The 17389-nt window shown below is 40.0% G+C and overlaps 1 protein-coding gene across 1 annotated transcript in view; it reads right to left on the bottom strand.

Moving 5' to 3' along the window:
* Positions 1-7099, bottom strand: part of PDE8B (phosphodiesterase 8B) — a 42231-nt gene extending 35132 nt beyond the window's left edge. Inside the window, exons 1-4 of the mRNA XM_069880750.1 lie at positions 7041-7099; positions 2122-2312; positions 718-777; positions 125-182 (exon numbers count right to left, since the gene is read on the bottom strand). Of these exons, the coding sequence (XP_069736851.1) occupies positions 125-182; positions 718-777; positions 2122-2312; positions 7041-7067 (336 nt within the window). The 5' untranslated portion in view covers positions 7068-7099. The remainder of the gene's footprint in view (positions 1-124; positions 183-717; positions 778-2121; positions 2313-7040) is intronic.
* Between the last annotated feature and the right edge of the window lie 10290 nt (positions 7100-17389).

Raw genomic sequence — 17389 nt, 5'->3', positions numbered from 1 at the left:
CTGGTTTCTTATCAATAATTTTTTAACAGAAGGAAATGTATAGTTTTCAATTTGAGGAAGTAGAAGTGTCTGTAATTTACAAAGCAATAATGGTTACTATATTAAATATGTAATTTATACATACCCTATCAAAGCCTGCATTAAGAAGGGGAAGAACAGAAGTCTCTTCTTCAACAGCAGATCTACAAAATGAAATCATAGAATCAGAATTGTTTAGCCTGGAAAAGACACTTAGGATCATTGAGTCCAACCATTAACCTGTGACTGCCAAGTTCAACACTAAACCATGTCCCTAAGTACCATGCCTGCACATCTTTAAAATACCTCCAGGGATGGTGACTCCATCACTTACCTGGGCAGCCTGTTCCAATGCTTGATAGCCCTTTCAGTAAAGAAATTTTTCTTAACATCCAATCTAAACCTCCCCTGGTGCAACTTGAGACCATTTCCTCTCATCCTGTCACTTGTTACTTGGGAGAAAAGACCGACATGCACCTTGCTACAACCTCCTTTCAGGTAGTTGTAGAGAGCAATAACATCTCCCCCCAGCCTACTTCTCTCCAGACTAAGCAATCCCAGTTCCCTCAGCTGCTCATTCACAAGACATCTCCAGCCCCTTCACCAGCTTCCTTGCACTTTTTTGGAGGTGCTCCAGCACCTCACTGTCTTTCTTGTAGTGAGTGGCCCAAAATCTCTCACAAAGAAAGTAATACTTACGTGCATGGAACCACAGCAAGTATTACAGTGTGCTCTGATGGTTTTGTGGCACGAATAGACCTGAGGAAAAAAAACCCTATCAGTTACACCACATTCTTTCTCAGTGCTACTCTCAGTATTTTCACAGACAATATAAATGAAAACCAGGACTGAGAAACACCATTAAAGCTAGAAAATTGGATATCACACTGCCAAATCCTACCTATCCCCACTTAGACAATCCATTTCCATTTCACTATCAGATTCTTTAGATTTTGACCAATGCAGTGAAAAGGCAAGAGCTCCAGGATATGAACAGCAGCTCTTCAAATCCACTATACAGCCTTGCCCTATTTGCCCTGTTTACTTACCTTATTTGGGTCAAATACCCTGAACGCACCGGTGAGAAAAGTCAGTCTATACAATGCACTTTCAATACCCATTAGCTAATTTAAAGAAGAATCTCCACCACCTTCTCCCATATTTACCACTGCCCCTCTACATATTGTAAAATTTTGTCTATGAGGATGGCAAGTGATTCAGGTGCGTGCAAGTAAGAAAAGAGAGTTTAGCAAACGTATATGACACACTACCATTTAGAAAATGCTGAATAAACAAGATTTTACCATTTTATCTGTTATTAAGAAACTGAAAAAAAATATGACCAGCTATCATAAGAGGACTCTATTCACCTTTTATTGGCTGAAGATAGCTTTGTCATACTGTCCTGAATAAACAGTCTTTATATTTATTTATTGGCCTTTTAGAAGAACTTAAATCAGTACAAGTATCTGACCTTTAAAATACTCCTTGTCATAAACATGGAAAATCTCAGCTCAGGATGGACTGAGAAACGGGGCATGGCATATGGCAAGAAGTGTATCCTTCAGCTGAAACATTGCATTTTAGCAAAGAAACCCAATACTTAAGTGCTTGCAAACTCAGAGATGCTAAGACATGAGGACAAGACGAGTGACATGAACCTTTGTGAACAGCTGGCAGTGCCTAAACCACTGGACAAACAAAAAAAATCATTTTAAGTCCTGCAGCTTCAGATTTTGCTGAAGCAGTAACCCAGGAAAGAAGCAGGCATAGGCAGCAAGCAATAATCTTGCAACAACTCTGATTTACGCTCCTGTAGAATCACATGACCTAAAGAGAAGTTTGTACAATTCAGCTTTGCCAAATGAGTACTTTTCATATTGTTGTCCTGTTACAATGCTTGGAAACCTCCTGGTCTCCATTCCCAAACTTCCATTTTACTACAGTTTTGGGGTTCCTATTTTGTTTGTGTTTTTTAAATTTTGGTTTTGGTTTTGGGTTTTTGTTTGTTTGTGGGTGGTTTTTTTTTTAATAAAATTAGGAGGCTTAGTTTTGCACAATATATTCTTAAGTTCAAGAGAGGCTTAATGTCCTTTGGGTTACCTGCAGATATCTTCTGCATTGAAATATCTAGAGTTCCTGTGATCTATAACAATTATTTCCTGGTGCTTATCAAGAAAACATTCAAGTGCTGACTCCGGAGTTCGGGCAATATTGCACCTGTATCCAGCTCTGTCACAAGCCCACCAGAAACCATCACTTTGGTTGTCTTCTTTTGCAAAAACCAGCAAAACCTGTAAAACAGTGGTACCTCATAAAATATACACACAGTTCAAGGCATAGTGCAAATCGTAAACACTTCTGTTACATGAAACATTTAGTCTGCTTTGAAAGGGGGAATATTGAACTACAGATTGTAAAATAGCTGAGGCAGTAGAACAACTTTCTTACTATACAGGGTGATTAGCAACTGACAGGCAATATTTAACTTGTATAGGGCAGATACTTAGGACAAAACCAGCTGAAGAGTCTTTTCTAACTCATGTTCAAACTCAATCAGCAGCCACCCAGAGTAGGTAGATGCTCAAACATTGCCACTCATCAGGCTATTCCAGCTGTACACATTTTTAAATGTAATGAACTGTCTGAAATGCAACTGCCTTAATTTTTGCTTTTCAGGGACAACCAATTAATGTAACACAGTTTTATTCATTATTTCTCCTTTGTTGTGCAATAAAATGGAGATAACTCAGATACTTTCAAAACTGAAAACAACAACAGACAGGCAGATACAGACAGGGCTAGGTACTGGAAAAAAGCCAATTCAAGCATCAGGATTTTTACCCAATAAATTGTTCCAAATTACAGAACAAATATATGGAGCTAATATACGAGTTAGTCTTGACAACTTCAGCTGAACACTTAAGGAACTGCTCTCACTATCAGAGGGGACGCCCAGGGAAATATTGTTCTAAAAATAAAATTAATGCTGTAGGAAGTCTGTTTGCTAAATGACACACAGAACATAGGCTGAAAACTGCTGTATTTGTGTAATTCTTGTATGAAACAAAGTGTTTTTGGAAGAGAACAAATTTTGCACCCTTGCCCAATAATACATACATTAACAAATTACAACAGCTAGGAATACAAGTTATGAAGATGATCCCTTTCACAATTTGCACATGTTTACCACAGCAACAGCTCACTAATCATGCCACCCAGTGTGACAGATGAAGAAAATGGTTAATTTAGTGCATACATGCTGTGAAAAAGAAAGGCCTCAGAAAGTCAAAAGTCTACCCATAGCTATTGAAATTGCATAGAAAGACAGCAGCCACAGAATATTCTATATATAAAGGAAAACCCTATTAATTTCACAAATAAAAGTAATACCCTGAATTCACTGAAACAACTTGTCTGAGCAAAATATGCAAAATTTTGTCCCAAAGAAAAGGTCAACAACCTTTCATCTGTGCTACTCAATGTCACTGTGGTGTCACCACATGAAATTCAACATTATCGTGAGTCTAGAAGATAGAAAATTCGACGATAACTTTTCTCCTATCTTAAGCTGAATTGTAAACAATAAACAAATTACATAATCTTAATATGGCAGGACAATCAGTTGAAGTTTCACTACCCAGTGGAAGAAAATTATATGTTTGGAATTTCCACAAACATTAAGAAATAATTAAAGAGATTTCAATTTACTAGAAAGAATATTTTTAATTGCAGTGATCAAAAAGTAGATTTGGGTTACTGACACTTACCATCCAAGGTAACTGTTGTCACTTTACCCGATCCCTGATTTTTTTCCAGTCATTGAAGTGTTGGAAAGCAGTTGGCATGCTTGTGCTGCAGTCTTTGCCTGTAGATACTCATGTGAAGTCCCTAGTGTGATAATAATCTTCTGTTTGTTTCCAACTGCTCTAAGTTTTATTTTGCTCCTAGTTTTATTGATACAATATGGTTCAGAAAAGAGGGGTTTGTAGGCTCGTTTTTTGATATCTTCCTTCTCTCAACATTCCTAGTTTTGAAGTAAAGGATTGCAAATGCAATAATTCACCTGCTGGAGCTTAATTAAACCACCTGATCTTCCACTGGTAGTTAATTAACACTGTATGAATCCTTCTGAGAATATTAAGTTCAGTTTGGGTTTTTTTTAAGTATTACTACCACACTTTCTCATTAACATTTGTACGAATCTTACTATAAACCATCAAAACATAATGTACCTACAATTATATTGCAAGAAATGCTCTCAAAGTTAAGGTAGAAATATAATGATCCATATAAACAATGCTGTCAAGGAAAGGCTTGAATTCAATCGGTATTCTTTGGCAAAAAACCCCACGAAGCTACTTTTTGGTGTATAACTCGTCAGTGTTGCTGTAAAAACGTCATTTCACTCAGTATTGCCCTGGCTTAGGAGCATCATGGACTTCTGTGAAGAACTTAATTTTTTGGTGATGTATTGGAATTTTAATAATCTCTCTATTTGCTTCACACAACTACTGTATGCCTCATTCCCAGTTTATCATACAAATACAGAAAATGGACAGAGATTCACTGTAAAGAGCTCAAAATGAAATGAGACACGATCTGAGTACAGACATGTAGGGCACCACATTGAAACAGAGAAAATTTCAAACAGCAGCTTAAGAAGAAGTTCATAATTGTTTTCATGTTATTGTATCTCAGGAAGAGTGCTTTAAGGTGGAAGACACATAGAAGCTCTGATTTAAGTTAGGGAGGAACTTTTGTTACACCGAAAATTGGTACAGGGGAATGGTAAAATGCTGTGCATCTTCATGCTTCATTTGCAGCTTAAAAGGGAAGATCACTATCATCATAACAGAAATGGAGTTCAAAGTCAATGCTGTGAAAGAGATGAGGCCAATGAACACCCTAAGAGGTGAGAAGACAATGTATATTAATAGGGGACATATCCAAACCTGTATCAGCCCTGGTAAACAGTTCTGCAAAAGGATAAAAAAAGCTGTCTGATGTGCACTAAGCACTTATAATATCCACCTTTCTCTGTGCCCTCTGGGGAAAGCACCTTTAAAGGGGCTTTTATTACAGCTATTTCTATGGTCTCAGAATCAAACCATGCCTATTTGCAAGCCTTAGGACAAAACTGTGGAAGACATGCAAGGTACGTGTGAGGAGGATGTTCGAAGGATCTGAGGTAAGTTTGCTCTGGACTCGTTCCCTTGCCCCTTAAGGCCAGCAGCGCCTGGGTCATGATGTAGTACAAACCAAACCAGATTTGTCCTGCATCACAGATGGTCACAAAGTCCAGTAAGGAATCTATTAAATGGTTTATGACAGGTCACAGTCACAAGAAAGGTCACCCCTCAAACAAAAAAAATGACACATTTAAGGTGTCCCATAGCAGCGTAAAACACACACCAGAGTACAATGAACATCACTAAGAAAAGGCCTGCTGGCAATTATTTTAACAAACTGAATTGACTTACCAGACAACTGTGAGCATGATTAAGCACCCACAAATAGTCATCTAAAATGTGATACTCAGTTGTTTGCACTGGAATAAAAGATTAACATGTTTTTTTTAAATGCATGGATGTGTGCAATACTTACCAAATTAGCTGAGATAATGTAACTTGTTCCACAAACAAAAGAGGTGGGTTTACATGAAGAGTTTTCCCTTTACTGTAAATGAGTTAGTGTGTGGCAATGTCTTTCTGGCACACTCTTCAGTTAATGGTTTTACTTAAGGACTACTTTCTGCTTTACTTAAGGTCTTTTATGGATTCTCACGTGTGTAGCATAGGGACAAAACAACATCTACACCTGACAAGTTACCAAGAGGAATGTCAAACATTTTAAAAAACAATACCCACTCTCCCTATTTATATGAAAAAACTTCACTTAAAACAGCTGACACTGGAATAGTATATTTATAGTGTATAGTGTATTTTGGCAAATCCAGTTACTACAAAGTAAAATCCTAACATAAGCACTGAGAGCATTTGCATTTGTTAAATACCTGCTTGACCAACTTTCTGAAGAAAATCACGAAGAATATTTTTCTGTGAAGAGTTCCACACTTTTACGTTGAAAATCTATGCAAAATCAGACTATTCTACTGCTGAAGCCACTGTTCTACAGTCTTATAATATAAGCAAACAATTTCATCAGATCAAGTCATCAGTAAGACCGAATGCTTAACACAGAAATAAAACTACAAAGCTTGTGCATAGACACACAATTTATTTTCCTTGAGAATAACATTTCTTCCACATGCAGAGTTTTCCTCTTATAGCCAGATATGGGGGTAAAAACCCAAATAAACAGAAAAGGTGACCAGTGACCAAAAGTCTCTGTATTTTACAGAGTTAACTGACCCAAAAAGTTAATTCAAATGAGTGCTGTATCACCAGCGCAATGTTAAAGATTAAGATTTGCTTATTTTCCTATTATCTGAGAGCTCTAACGCTCACTATAAGCTAAAAAAATAATGCTTGGCATCTGTTTACTGGAACAGGAACAAAATGTACAGAAACAGAAGCAAGTACAGGTAAGGGACGCTGGTCCTTATGCTGAAGTTCAATCTGTCTTGCTCGAAGTGGTGTGATCTGTGCAAAAGCACAGTTCTCTGTCAAGTTGTCTAAAACCTAGTAAAATTCACAGGTTTACTGAACTTTACAATGGATCTCTCTGCTTCAGTATACCAGAACTGAACAGTTTTTAACATCAGGAGGCAGCTCTTTTCCTTGCTAACACACATAGATACACACATACACTCCTGTTGACAGGGCATATAAAAGGAATGATGTGATGTTAATGGAAATCTAAGCACCTTGTTTACCAAGTTGATTTACTAGTATATCTCTTCTCAGGCAATCAGATAAACAAAACCCACTAATTAGATATCTGACAGTCCTTGCACAAGTAAAATGAAAACATTGTACTTAACTATAGGAGTTGATCCTTAATTTCTTCAGCAATTAACAATAAATCGACCATACCAAGAAAATGAAAGAGCATCTTACCTGAACTGGATCTTGTGTCAGTCTCATGGGCCCAATTTGTACTTCTGTAGTTGAAGCCTGCTAAAAAAGAATAACACAGCTATTTTTTCCAGCCTAGTTCTTAACAAGACAGCATTTTGCGTACAAGAATGAAAGATCACACAGAACTCTGTGGACTCTGTGGAGTCATGAAGGACTCTCAAAAGTAGGTAGCCATACAGGTAGCAGCCTTGATTTAGCTGCTTTGAAGTGTACCTTTTACAAACATATCATAGAATCATAGAATAGTTAGCGTTGGAAGGGACCTTAAAGACCATCTAATTCCAACCCCCCTGCCATGGGCAGGCACATGTTCCCCTAGATCAGGCTGCCCAAGGCCCCATCCAACCTGGCCTTGAACACCTCCAGGGATGGGGCAGCCACACCTTCCCTGGGCAACCTGTGACAGGGCCTCACCACTCTCACGGTGAAGAAATTCTTCCTAATGTCTAGTCTAAATCTGCCCTACTCCAGTTTATACACATTCCCCCTTGTCCTATCACCACAAGCCTTTATGAACAGTCCCTCTCCAGCTTTCTTGTAGGCTCCTTCCAGGTACTGGAACGTTGCTATAAGATCTCCTCGGAGCCTTCTCTTCTTCAGGCTGAACAACCCCAACTCTCTCAGCCTCTCCGTGTAAGGAAGGTGCTCCAGTCCTCTGATCATCTTTGTAGCCCTCCTCTGTTCCCGTTCCAACAGCTCCATATCCTTCTTAAGTTGAGGATTCCCAAACTACACACAGAACTCCAGATGAGGTCTCACAAGAGAGGAATAGAGGGGCAGAATCACCTCCCTCGACCCGCTGGCCACGCTTCTTTTGATGCAGCCCAGAATATGGTTGGCCTTCTGGGCTGCAAACGCACACTGCCAGCTCATGTCAAGCTTCTCATCAATCAGCATCCCAAGTCCTTCTCTGCAGGGCTGCCCTCAATCACATAAGCCCCCATCAGGTACTGAAAATGGGGATTGCCCCGACCCTGGTGTAGGACCTTGCACTTGGCCATGTTGAACCTCATGAGGTTCTCACAGGCCCACTTCCCCGGCCTGTCCAAGTCCCTCTGGATGACGTTCCATCTTTCCGGTCTGGCAACTGCACCACTCAGCTTGGTGTCATCTGCAAAACTGGAGGGTGCACTCAATCTCACTGTCAATATCATTCATGAAGACACTAAACAGCACCAGTCCCAGTACAGACCCCTGAGGGACACCACTTGTCAGGGATCTCCATCTGGACTTTGAGCCATTGACTACTACTCTCTGAATACAACCATCCAACCAGTTTCTTATCCACTGTATTGTTCACCCATCAAACCCACATCTCTCCAATTTAGAGAGGAGGATGTTGTGGGGGACTGTGTCAAAGACTTTATAGAAATCTAGGCAGATCGCATCCCTAGGTTTACCCATGTCCACTGCTGTGGTTACCCCATCATAGAAAGCCATTAAGATGATCATACAGGATTTGCCCTTGGTGAAGCCATGCTGTCTGCCACTAATCACCTCCATGTCCTCCATGTGCTTTAGCATAGCTTCTAGGAGGATCTGTGCCATGATCTTCCCAGGCACAGTGGTAAGGCTGACAGGTCGGTAGTTCTCAGGGTCGTCTTTTCCACCCTTTTTACAAATGGGCACATTACCCTTCTTCCAGTCACCAGGGACTTCTGATTGTCATGACTTTTCAAACATCATGGAGAGTGGCTTGGCAACCACATCGGCTAATTCCCTCAAGACTCTGGGATGCATCTCATCAGGTCCTGTAAACTTATATATGTTCAGGTTCCTCGGGTGGTTACGAACCTGATCCTCCCCTACTGTGGGAGGGGGGTTACATCCCTGGTCACCATCTTGCTCTCCCATGACCCAGGAGGGGTGAAGAGAGCAGTTACCAGTGAAGAATAAGGCAAAAACGTTGTTGAGTACCTCAGCTTTCTCCTCATCTGTTGATATGAGGTCACTATTCCCAGCCATCAGTGGGGGTACATTCTCTTTGCCCTTCCTCTTTTGATTGACATACCTGTAGAAGCCCTTCTTGTTAGTCTTTACTTCTCTTGCCAAGTTCAGCTCCAGCTGTGCCTTGGCCTTCCTGACCTCATCCCTACCCAACCAAGCAGCGTCCCTATATACTTCCCAGGTTACCCATCCCTGCTTGCACTGCCTGTGCAGTTCCCTCTTCTTCTTTAGTTTAACCAGCAGGTCTCTCCTGGCATAAAAACCGTATTTTACCCAACTCCCAATTTTGTTTTATTTGCCTCTAAGTTAAAAATTGTAGGGTTTAAAATAAGGAAATAAGAGGCACCACTTCCTTCCCCCTCTTTCCCTAACACAGTATGTTGGCTACACAGAAGGACTTTCATTCTTCCTAAGACTACAGAAAGCTATTCTTTTTCTTGCAAAATATTGCCTTATTCATTTGAATGTTACACAGAAATTGCATTAAAGGTCTTGTGACATATAATCAACAACAATATTTTAATGGGTTTGGTTAGGAAAAAAAGTGACTTTTTAGACAAGACCACTTGTTTTGATTGCAGATTTAAAATTGTTTTCCAGAATCATAGCCTTTAGTTTCCAGGAAAAGACATTGTTGCCATGTAAGCCATGACATTTTCAGAAGACATAAGAGCATATCACAATTTAAAGCTACTGCAAGAAAGCTAGCAGAAGGTGGCTGTGGCTTCTTTGTTGCTACATCTGCTAGGAGCTGGACTATCTTAATACTTTTCCATGTCTCGATACATTTCAATGTAATTCTCCTATACACTGCTGATGTTTCACTTCAGACCATTAGCTACAGAAGGTTGTTAAGCAACTGAACAATACCCATGTCCTCCCACAGATACAAGTACTTGAGGAAAAGAGCCTTTGAACCCTTAAAATATTGTTTTCCTCATGCGTATGGAGGATTATTTGCAATTTAGCAATCTTCAAAAGGGCAAATTCTCTGCTTTCTTGGTACCAGTTACCCTAAGTGCCTGGTTAAAGCAATCATCCTGCAAAACATGTATTTGAACAAAACCCTAATTGTAGGTAGATTTCCAGGATTGTTCTCTGACAAACAGGACTCCTTGAGCCTTATTTCTGCAGCGTTTTGCTCTGCGTTGCTTGTTACTTTAAGCCTTTGCTTTGGGTATTACCTTATTCTTAAATCTAGTATTTTTCAAAGGAAAAAATGGATACATTCAAAACGGATAGTTACTAGTATTCCACTTTTTCCTTAGAGAACACAATATTGTGTTAAGTATTAACAGCCCTGCCTGTATGCGAGACAGTGGTATTATGTATAGTTACAATTGACACATTGGACTTTCATGCACTACTGAGCATCAATTCTTTTCAGCCCAACAACATACGTCAGAAGATGGTAACAGGCAGTAATCCAAAAGATTAAACTACAAAGGCCATGACTGTTTTCCAAAGCAAAAACTGCCCTGATGTATGTGTAGTTAACCTCTCCTTTTCTCACACAAAAGCTTCAGTTCACAGTTGAGCTCCTGCCATAGCAGAATGTATCTTAATGCCAGTAGGCATATCAAAATAGAAACTGAACCATGAGTTATGAGTAAGGTTAGAGAAACAGTTCTCTGAAAGATCCCAACATCTCTTCCTCTCCATCAGAAAAGAAAAAACAGCACATTCACACTCCAAAGACATTATATAGGAAATTCTTAAATACATCTTATATCATGATTTGTTTTGATTAAAAAAAAATAAAACAGTCTTATTATAGGGAGACACTCCAAAGGGATCTGAACAGGCTGGACTGCTGGGCTGAGACCAATGGCATGAGGTTTAACAAGGCCAAGCGCCGGGTCCTGCACCTGGGGCACAACAACCCTGTGCAGTGCTACAGACTGGGAGAAGTCTGTCTAGAAAGCTGCCTGGAGGAGAGGGGCCTGGGGGTGTTGATTGACAGCGACTGAACATGAGCCAGCAGTGTGCCCAGGTGGCCAAGAAGGCCAATGGCATCTTGGCTTGTATCAGAAACGGTGTGACCAGCAGGTCCAGGGAGGTTATTCTCCCTCTGTACTCGGCACTGGTGAGACCACTCCTCGAATACTGTGTTCCGTTCTGGGCTCCACACCACAAGAAGGATGTTGAGGCTCTGGAGCGAGTTCAGAGAAGAGCGATGAAGCTGGTGAAGGGGCTGGAGAACAAGTCTTAGGAGGAGCAGCTGAGGGAACTGGGGTTGTTTAGCCTGGAGAAGAGAAGGCTGAGGGGAGACCTCATTGTTCTTTATAACTACCTGAAAGGAGGTTGTAGAGAGGAGGGATCTGGTCTCTTCTCCCAGGGGACAGGACAAGGGGGAATGGCCTCAAGCTGCAGCAGGAGAGGTTCAGACTAGATATCAGAAAGAAATTTTTCACAGAAAGGGTCACTGGGCACTGGCACAGGCTGCCCAGGGAGGTGGTTGAATCACCACCCCGGAGGTGTTTAAAAGATGGGTGGATGAGGTGCTCAAGGACATGGTTTAGTGGCAGATAGGAGTGGTTGGACTCGATGATCCAAGAGGTCTTTTCCCACCTGGTGATTCTATGATTATACGAACATGTAAGTATATATAACAAAATAGGGTAAGTACCAGTATAAAACTTCTTTTTCACAATGGACAGCTCCAGCAATCCCAGAAGGCACTGATCAAGAGCCTGGGATCCGTAACAAAAGACAGATATTTATTTTATTATCCCTATATTGATGCTACTGGGGAACTGACATTACAACTGAATGCCTTCTTCTTTTCTACCACTTCAGAAGACATTCAGCTTTAATAATTCTGGTTTATCCAAGACTGAATAACTGTGTCGAAGATGTAAGATCGATGCAGGCAAGTTTATCAATTCCTTTGCAGAGATTCCTTTATAAGGCAGCCATTTCTCTTAGCCTGGGTATTGAAAACAACAACAAAAAAATTCACATAGCTGTGGCTCATGATTTCTCTCCCTGCTGCTTCTGTGTCAGCCTCATGAATAGAAAATACATGAGCAGAGGGTCTTAAAAATTAGGGTCTCTCAGTTTCAGGGTGAACCTACCTTTGTTATCAGCAGGAAACCTTCATGAGGATTAGAAAATCTGAGAGGCCCAATGTATGTGAACTTGTCCCTGTCCTGCTCTGTACAGACACAACAGAGTCAGAGCCACACAAGGATGCAAAAGGATGCTGCTGTGTCTGAAAGATTGCCATGTACAACCTTCAAGTCCTTAAACTGCTCAATTTCGTTACTTATACTACACATGGAAACAGACAGGACCCTTAAATTAAGACTGGTAATAACCTGAGCACCTGAAGGGTTAATATGCCTTCTCATCAGATCCTGGACTTGGAGTTCTGAGTTTTGCTTTACAAGCTGAATCAGTTTCTTGGATTTTTCTGCCCAAATTGACTGTCCTGCTTTTCTCTTTCTTTTTTCTTTTCTCTAGCTGTATTTACAGCTAGAGAAGGCAGCACGAATAACAGCATGAGTGCCTGGTCTTCACAAATATCCTATGGACCTCTCCTTGTCCTGAAGGAACTAATGCCACATCTTCTTAACCAGCAGAAGAATCTGACCATGTGGACATTGCATGTTAGTGATACCATGGCCATAAAACTGTGCTCACTTCCTGCCTTAAGTGAATATCTTATTCCAATTTTATTTAAATCAGAATCTCTCATTATTTTACTGAATGTCAGGAAGGACTGCTAATAGATCTGCAACCCGAAATCAATTTGTACAGTAACTCATGACAAACTTTTCTGGCAAAACATGTGGAGACAAGACTGGTTCCCAGGAGGTCAGTGAGAAAATCCCTGATTTCAGTAAGCAGAGGATAAAAACAGGACTTGAAGCAAATAAATCATAAATAAAATAACCATCCGGAAATAACGAATATTTAAAAACAGTGAAGAAATTTTTGTTTTAACATTTTAAACTATTCAGTTTTATTTCCAGTATCATTCTAACCTCTTAAGCAATCTCCAGGGCAATCAGTTACTAAGCAAAGAACTAAAGACAAAGTCAATGGTAGTTCCTTAGAAGCTATATTTTCATGTAAAACATTGGTCATCAATTACCTAACTATCGTAACAGTACTATTAAGCCAAATGTATTTACCACCTCATTAAAGTTCCATGCTTTCAAATCACTAACACAAAAGCCTTTCCGCCACTATGCCTGCAAATGCAGAGCCCCTGTATTTCATACATCATCAATAATTAGGAACACAACCACTGTAAAAATAATATCTAGTTAAATAATAACTAGTTAGTCCAGCAAAATCTTCTTGAATGATCCTTCATTGCTCCGGAGCAACAACAGCCACTACATACAACTAAGCAGTGAAGCAAAGGTGTTGGTGAGTTCAGCCTTCTGGAAAGGCTCAGGATGGATATGCACTACATAGATGCCAAGGTTGCTATGGACACCCGTCTGCCCTGAAGGCTCCTTCCCCCTACCTCCTATATCTTTCTCCTTTAGTCCTGTGACACCAATGCATCCCTTCCCTGACCTTTGTAGTATGTTTTCAGAGCTCTCTCTCTTTGGTTTTGTAAAACAAGTAACATGACTCTCTTTTCAATCTAGCTCTCACAGCACTGCTGCATTCCCCTGGTCCACCCTCCCATCTTTGCTAGGGTTCATTTGCATTTCTCTCCATCTCAGTCCATCCTTTGGCTCTTACTTTACTCATATTTGATTATACCACTATTTTCGAACCTCAAACCTCTTCTCTTTTTTCCCTTGACTAAACTGAAGTCATGAGAAGTATTACAAACCTGCATAACCTTAACACTGGTCTTAGCCTCAATGGATTCCTTCACAAGACATAGAGCCCACAGCTGTTCTCCAGTATCCCTGGCGTTGAGCTACAACACACCTGATCAGGCTGTTCAACTCCTGTTCTACTGTTCAGCAACTTTATAACCCTTTCTTCTCCCCTTTCTTTTTTTCATCTTGTCTTTGTTAGCGGAACTATTTCCCAGTTGTGCTCTTCTTCTTTTACGGTTTTTATCACTTCCGATTCATTCAACTTATATCCACGACATTTTTCTATAGTTTAACACTCGGCCACTCTTCCTCTTTTTGGAGTCACCCCATGCTTCTTTGCCAGCTTCCGCTGTTACAGGGAACATTACTTGACCCATTTAGCCATTTGTGTGTATTAAAGGGGCAGATTTACCACAGAAAAATGAAGAGCTCTTTCCTCAAAGATGCCACCTCTGACTCAAGAAGCCCCTAAATAACAAGCTGGCAAAAGTTGGGAGAAAAACCAGGATAGATCACTATACTCTCCTGTCCTGAGCTAGATGGCTTTTAGCCCGAACTGCATGGCTTTTCCAGACAACATCCTTCTCTTATACAGTCATTTAACCATGTGCCTCTGCTCATTCTCTCCACCCATGAATAAAGCTACTACCCCAATCAACTTTCAGGGAGGAATGCTCTCTGCCACCTCCATTTTCTTGTTCTGGCTTTTTATTTTACCCCTGCTGTGGTTTCCACTTGACTTCTGCTTCTGCTCATACCCTACATTTCCCTGGCTCCCTCTAGGGGGCTGCCAACTCCCTCCGCTCCACAAGCTGCTCCCCTCATGCCGGCCACCTGCCACCTTTCCAAGAAGTCCAGAGGAACATGAAGCAGTTGGAGAGCCCATGTCTAAAGCTAATGTAAGTTCATACCATTTTGTTTACTGAAAATAATGATAAAACACACACACCATTTAGAAGAAGAAATGCTTCATGGTTGTTGACACAGCCACTGCAAGCTCTGCAACCATCCATTAACAGAAGTATGGCCCACCAGATAATGAGAACTGGTAAAAAAATATGATATGCATTTTGAAGAACTAGCCTACTCACAAAATGTGTGACATAAGTTTTGTGCAAGTCATATATTTCTGAAAACAGCAAGTACGAAAATTTTTGGGGTGTCTGGAGCCAAAAATCCAGGATCACTGTAGATTCTCAATGCATCAATAACCTTTACAGAGGTTTCCGTCTGTGGTAACACTACGGAAATAAGTGGCTGTATGCCACTGACTGCTAAGACCACAAAATCATCTATGCTTTGGTTTCAGCCTACAATGACCCTCATGCCTTTCTTTCCTAAACTATTTCAAACTTGGATTATCTTCACACTCTAGTCAAACCAAAGTCTCTGTCTCTTTTTAGAGCCAAAGCTCAGCAGTACTGCAAAGTCCTTTTCCATGCCCTCAGCAGCAGCTTTTGACATCATTGCCACTTTATTGTTTGAAATCTAGTCTGACGCTGGCTTTCAGAAATCTCCTTCACCCTAAGACCTTTTCCACATCTCTCTTCACCCCTTCAGAAGGTCCTCTATAGGATATCCTCTAATTTTGTCAAAGATCTTGGGCTGTTTTTCCCACCACATATATCACTGCAGGGAGTATGCCTTAAAAATACTGACCTCAAAGCCCACTTTCCTGGAATAGAAAACTTAGATTTTCTTTTGCATTTTTCCCCCTTCTTTCTCTTGATCACAAAAAATGAATTATTTGCTCCAAAATTGCAAGTCTATTGAGTAATTGCATCTATATCCCTCTGCTCCAGATCTCTTCCTGCTTCCAGCAACAGAAAACTCAGCTTTTCTTTATGCATGTGTCTAGCTGTAATTTCAGATAAAGCTCCCTTCTAAATCGGTGTCTCCCACACACCAACCTCTCTCTGTAGCCTTCTCCCAGTTGCTGTGAGCACTACCACAAAATTTCCTCTGCTTGTACCTACAATCTGTAAGCCATTATCTGCTTAAGCTTCTCTTAAATCCCCTCACGTTAACTCTTTCTAAATTTTGCTCTTTTTATGTTATCTATAAATGTGGCCTTTCCTTTTCAACCACCTGCAGTTTTCTCATCCAGCTCTCTTATTTTGCCTGTAGATTATTACAGCATACTTCTCTTTAGCTATGACATAGGGAAACCTGCCAAGCTTACGTTCAAATTGCTGAAGGATGCAGAAGGCACAAAGTCTTCTCTGCGGGTGACAGCAACAGAGAAAACAAAATAAAAGGGTTGCAAGCAAACCTGTCTTCTCTCCGAAGACTTTTCTCAGCTTATTTCTTATCTGTATGTGAATTACCCCTGCTACCTTTGCCTGGGATGTCAGGCAGTGCAGCCTGGTTGTTGAGTTTTCAAGTTCCCAAGTTTTTATGATCGCTGCATTTTTTAAATGCAGACAAACAATAACAAAAATAACTCCAAAAGCCATGCCCCTAAGTGTTTAGGGGGTTTGTAGATATGATGGTGTCACTCTTGCAATACAACCCTCTCACCTTTGCCTCTGTTAACAATCCATCCACAGTTAGAGGCTACTCTGTCAAAAGTGGAAATGCTATATCCAGTTTGCATTGTACAGCTCTTCCACAGCAGTGTCCTGGTCTTGCAAACAGTATTCATGATAGTGGCTTTTTTGTTTTGTTGAAAAGCAAACACATCCATGGCCAGCATATGCAAAAAAAGGCTGGTATTTGCAACATATTTAAAATTCTGTAGGTTTATTAGTTCAAATAGTATCCACATAATTGGATTCTTGCCTAAAATTTATTATCTTATTTTATGCTTTTTCTGCCCAATGATATGCTAATGAAATGTCTACCTCAATTAAAAGCAAGAAAAAGGCCAAAACCACACCTATTTGCTGTAAAGCATTAGAACACATTTTTTTTAAAGATAGGCTGGAAGGTGCAACCATATTAAAAGTAAAGCTGAGAATTTTCATCAACCTTGAAAAAAGTGTTGTTTTCCCACATTTTCAGTAATAAGTCTAGCTTTTACTACTATAGAAAACACAATCAGAAACAAGCTCTCTTTAAAGGAACCTAGAATGTTTAGAAAATTATGTCCAAATGGGATCTAACTCTTTAGAATTTAGGTCTTTTTATTTTACAAAACTTTCAGTCAAAATTAAGAATGTTTTTTGGTTTTAAGGAGGTGTTATTTGAAAGGCAACATTTTAAACAATTTAATGCAAGCAAAAACGCAAAATCAAAACAATTTTTACAGCATACCCCATATAAAGAAGAGTATTAGACAGTTTCATGACAATAATTCAAGAGAAGCATAGATTTTCTTTCCTTACTATATTAATTTAGTACTCAGTCAGAGGTCTGTGATATCTTTACATCTTAATTTTAACTCACATAGTGTAGCATTTCTCCAGTTTAAAGATTTAATCACTTAAAGCTTATCTATACATCAGGAAAATTTTACTGTGCAGTTTTGAGTGCACTCTTTCCATACATATAAAAATTCATGCTCCATGATGGATTTTTGTCTTCCAGATATTGTATGCAATCTTCTTGACAAGCAACAAACCTCAGAATTCCCTTCAGAAGAAACCTCTC

The sequence above is a fragment of the Phaenicophaeus curvirostris genome, chromosome Z (genome assembly GCF_032191515.1).
Source record: "Phaenicophaeus curvirostris isolate KB17595 chromosome Z, BPBGC_Pcur_1.0, whole genome shotgun sequence".
NCBI classification, from domain to species: domain Eukaryota; kingdom Metazoa; phylum Chordata; class Aves; order Cuculiformes; family Cuculidae; genus Phaenicophaeus; species Phaenicophaeus curvirostris.
This window is presented reverse-complemented; position numbering and strand designations above follow the sequence as displayed.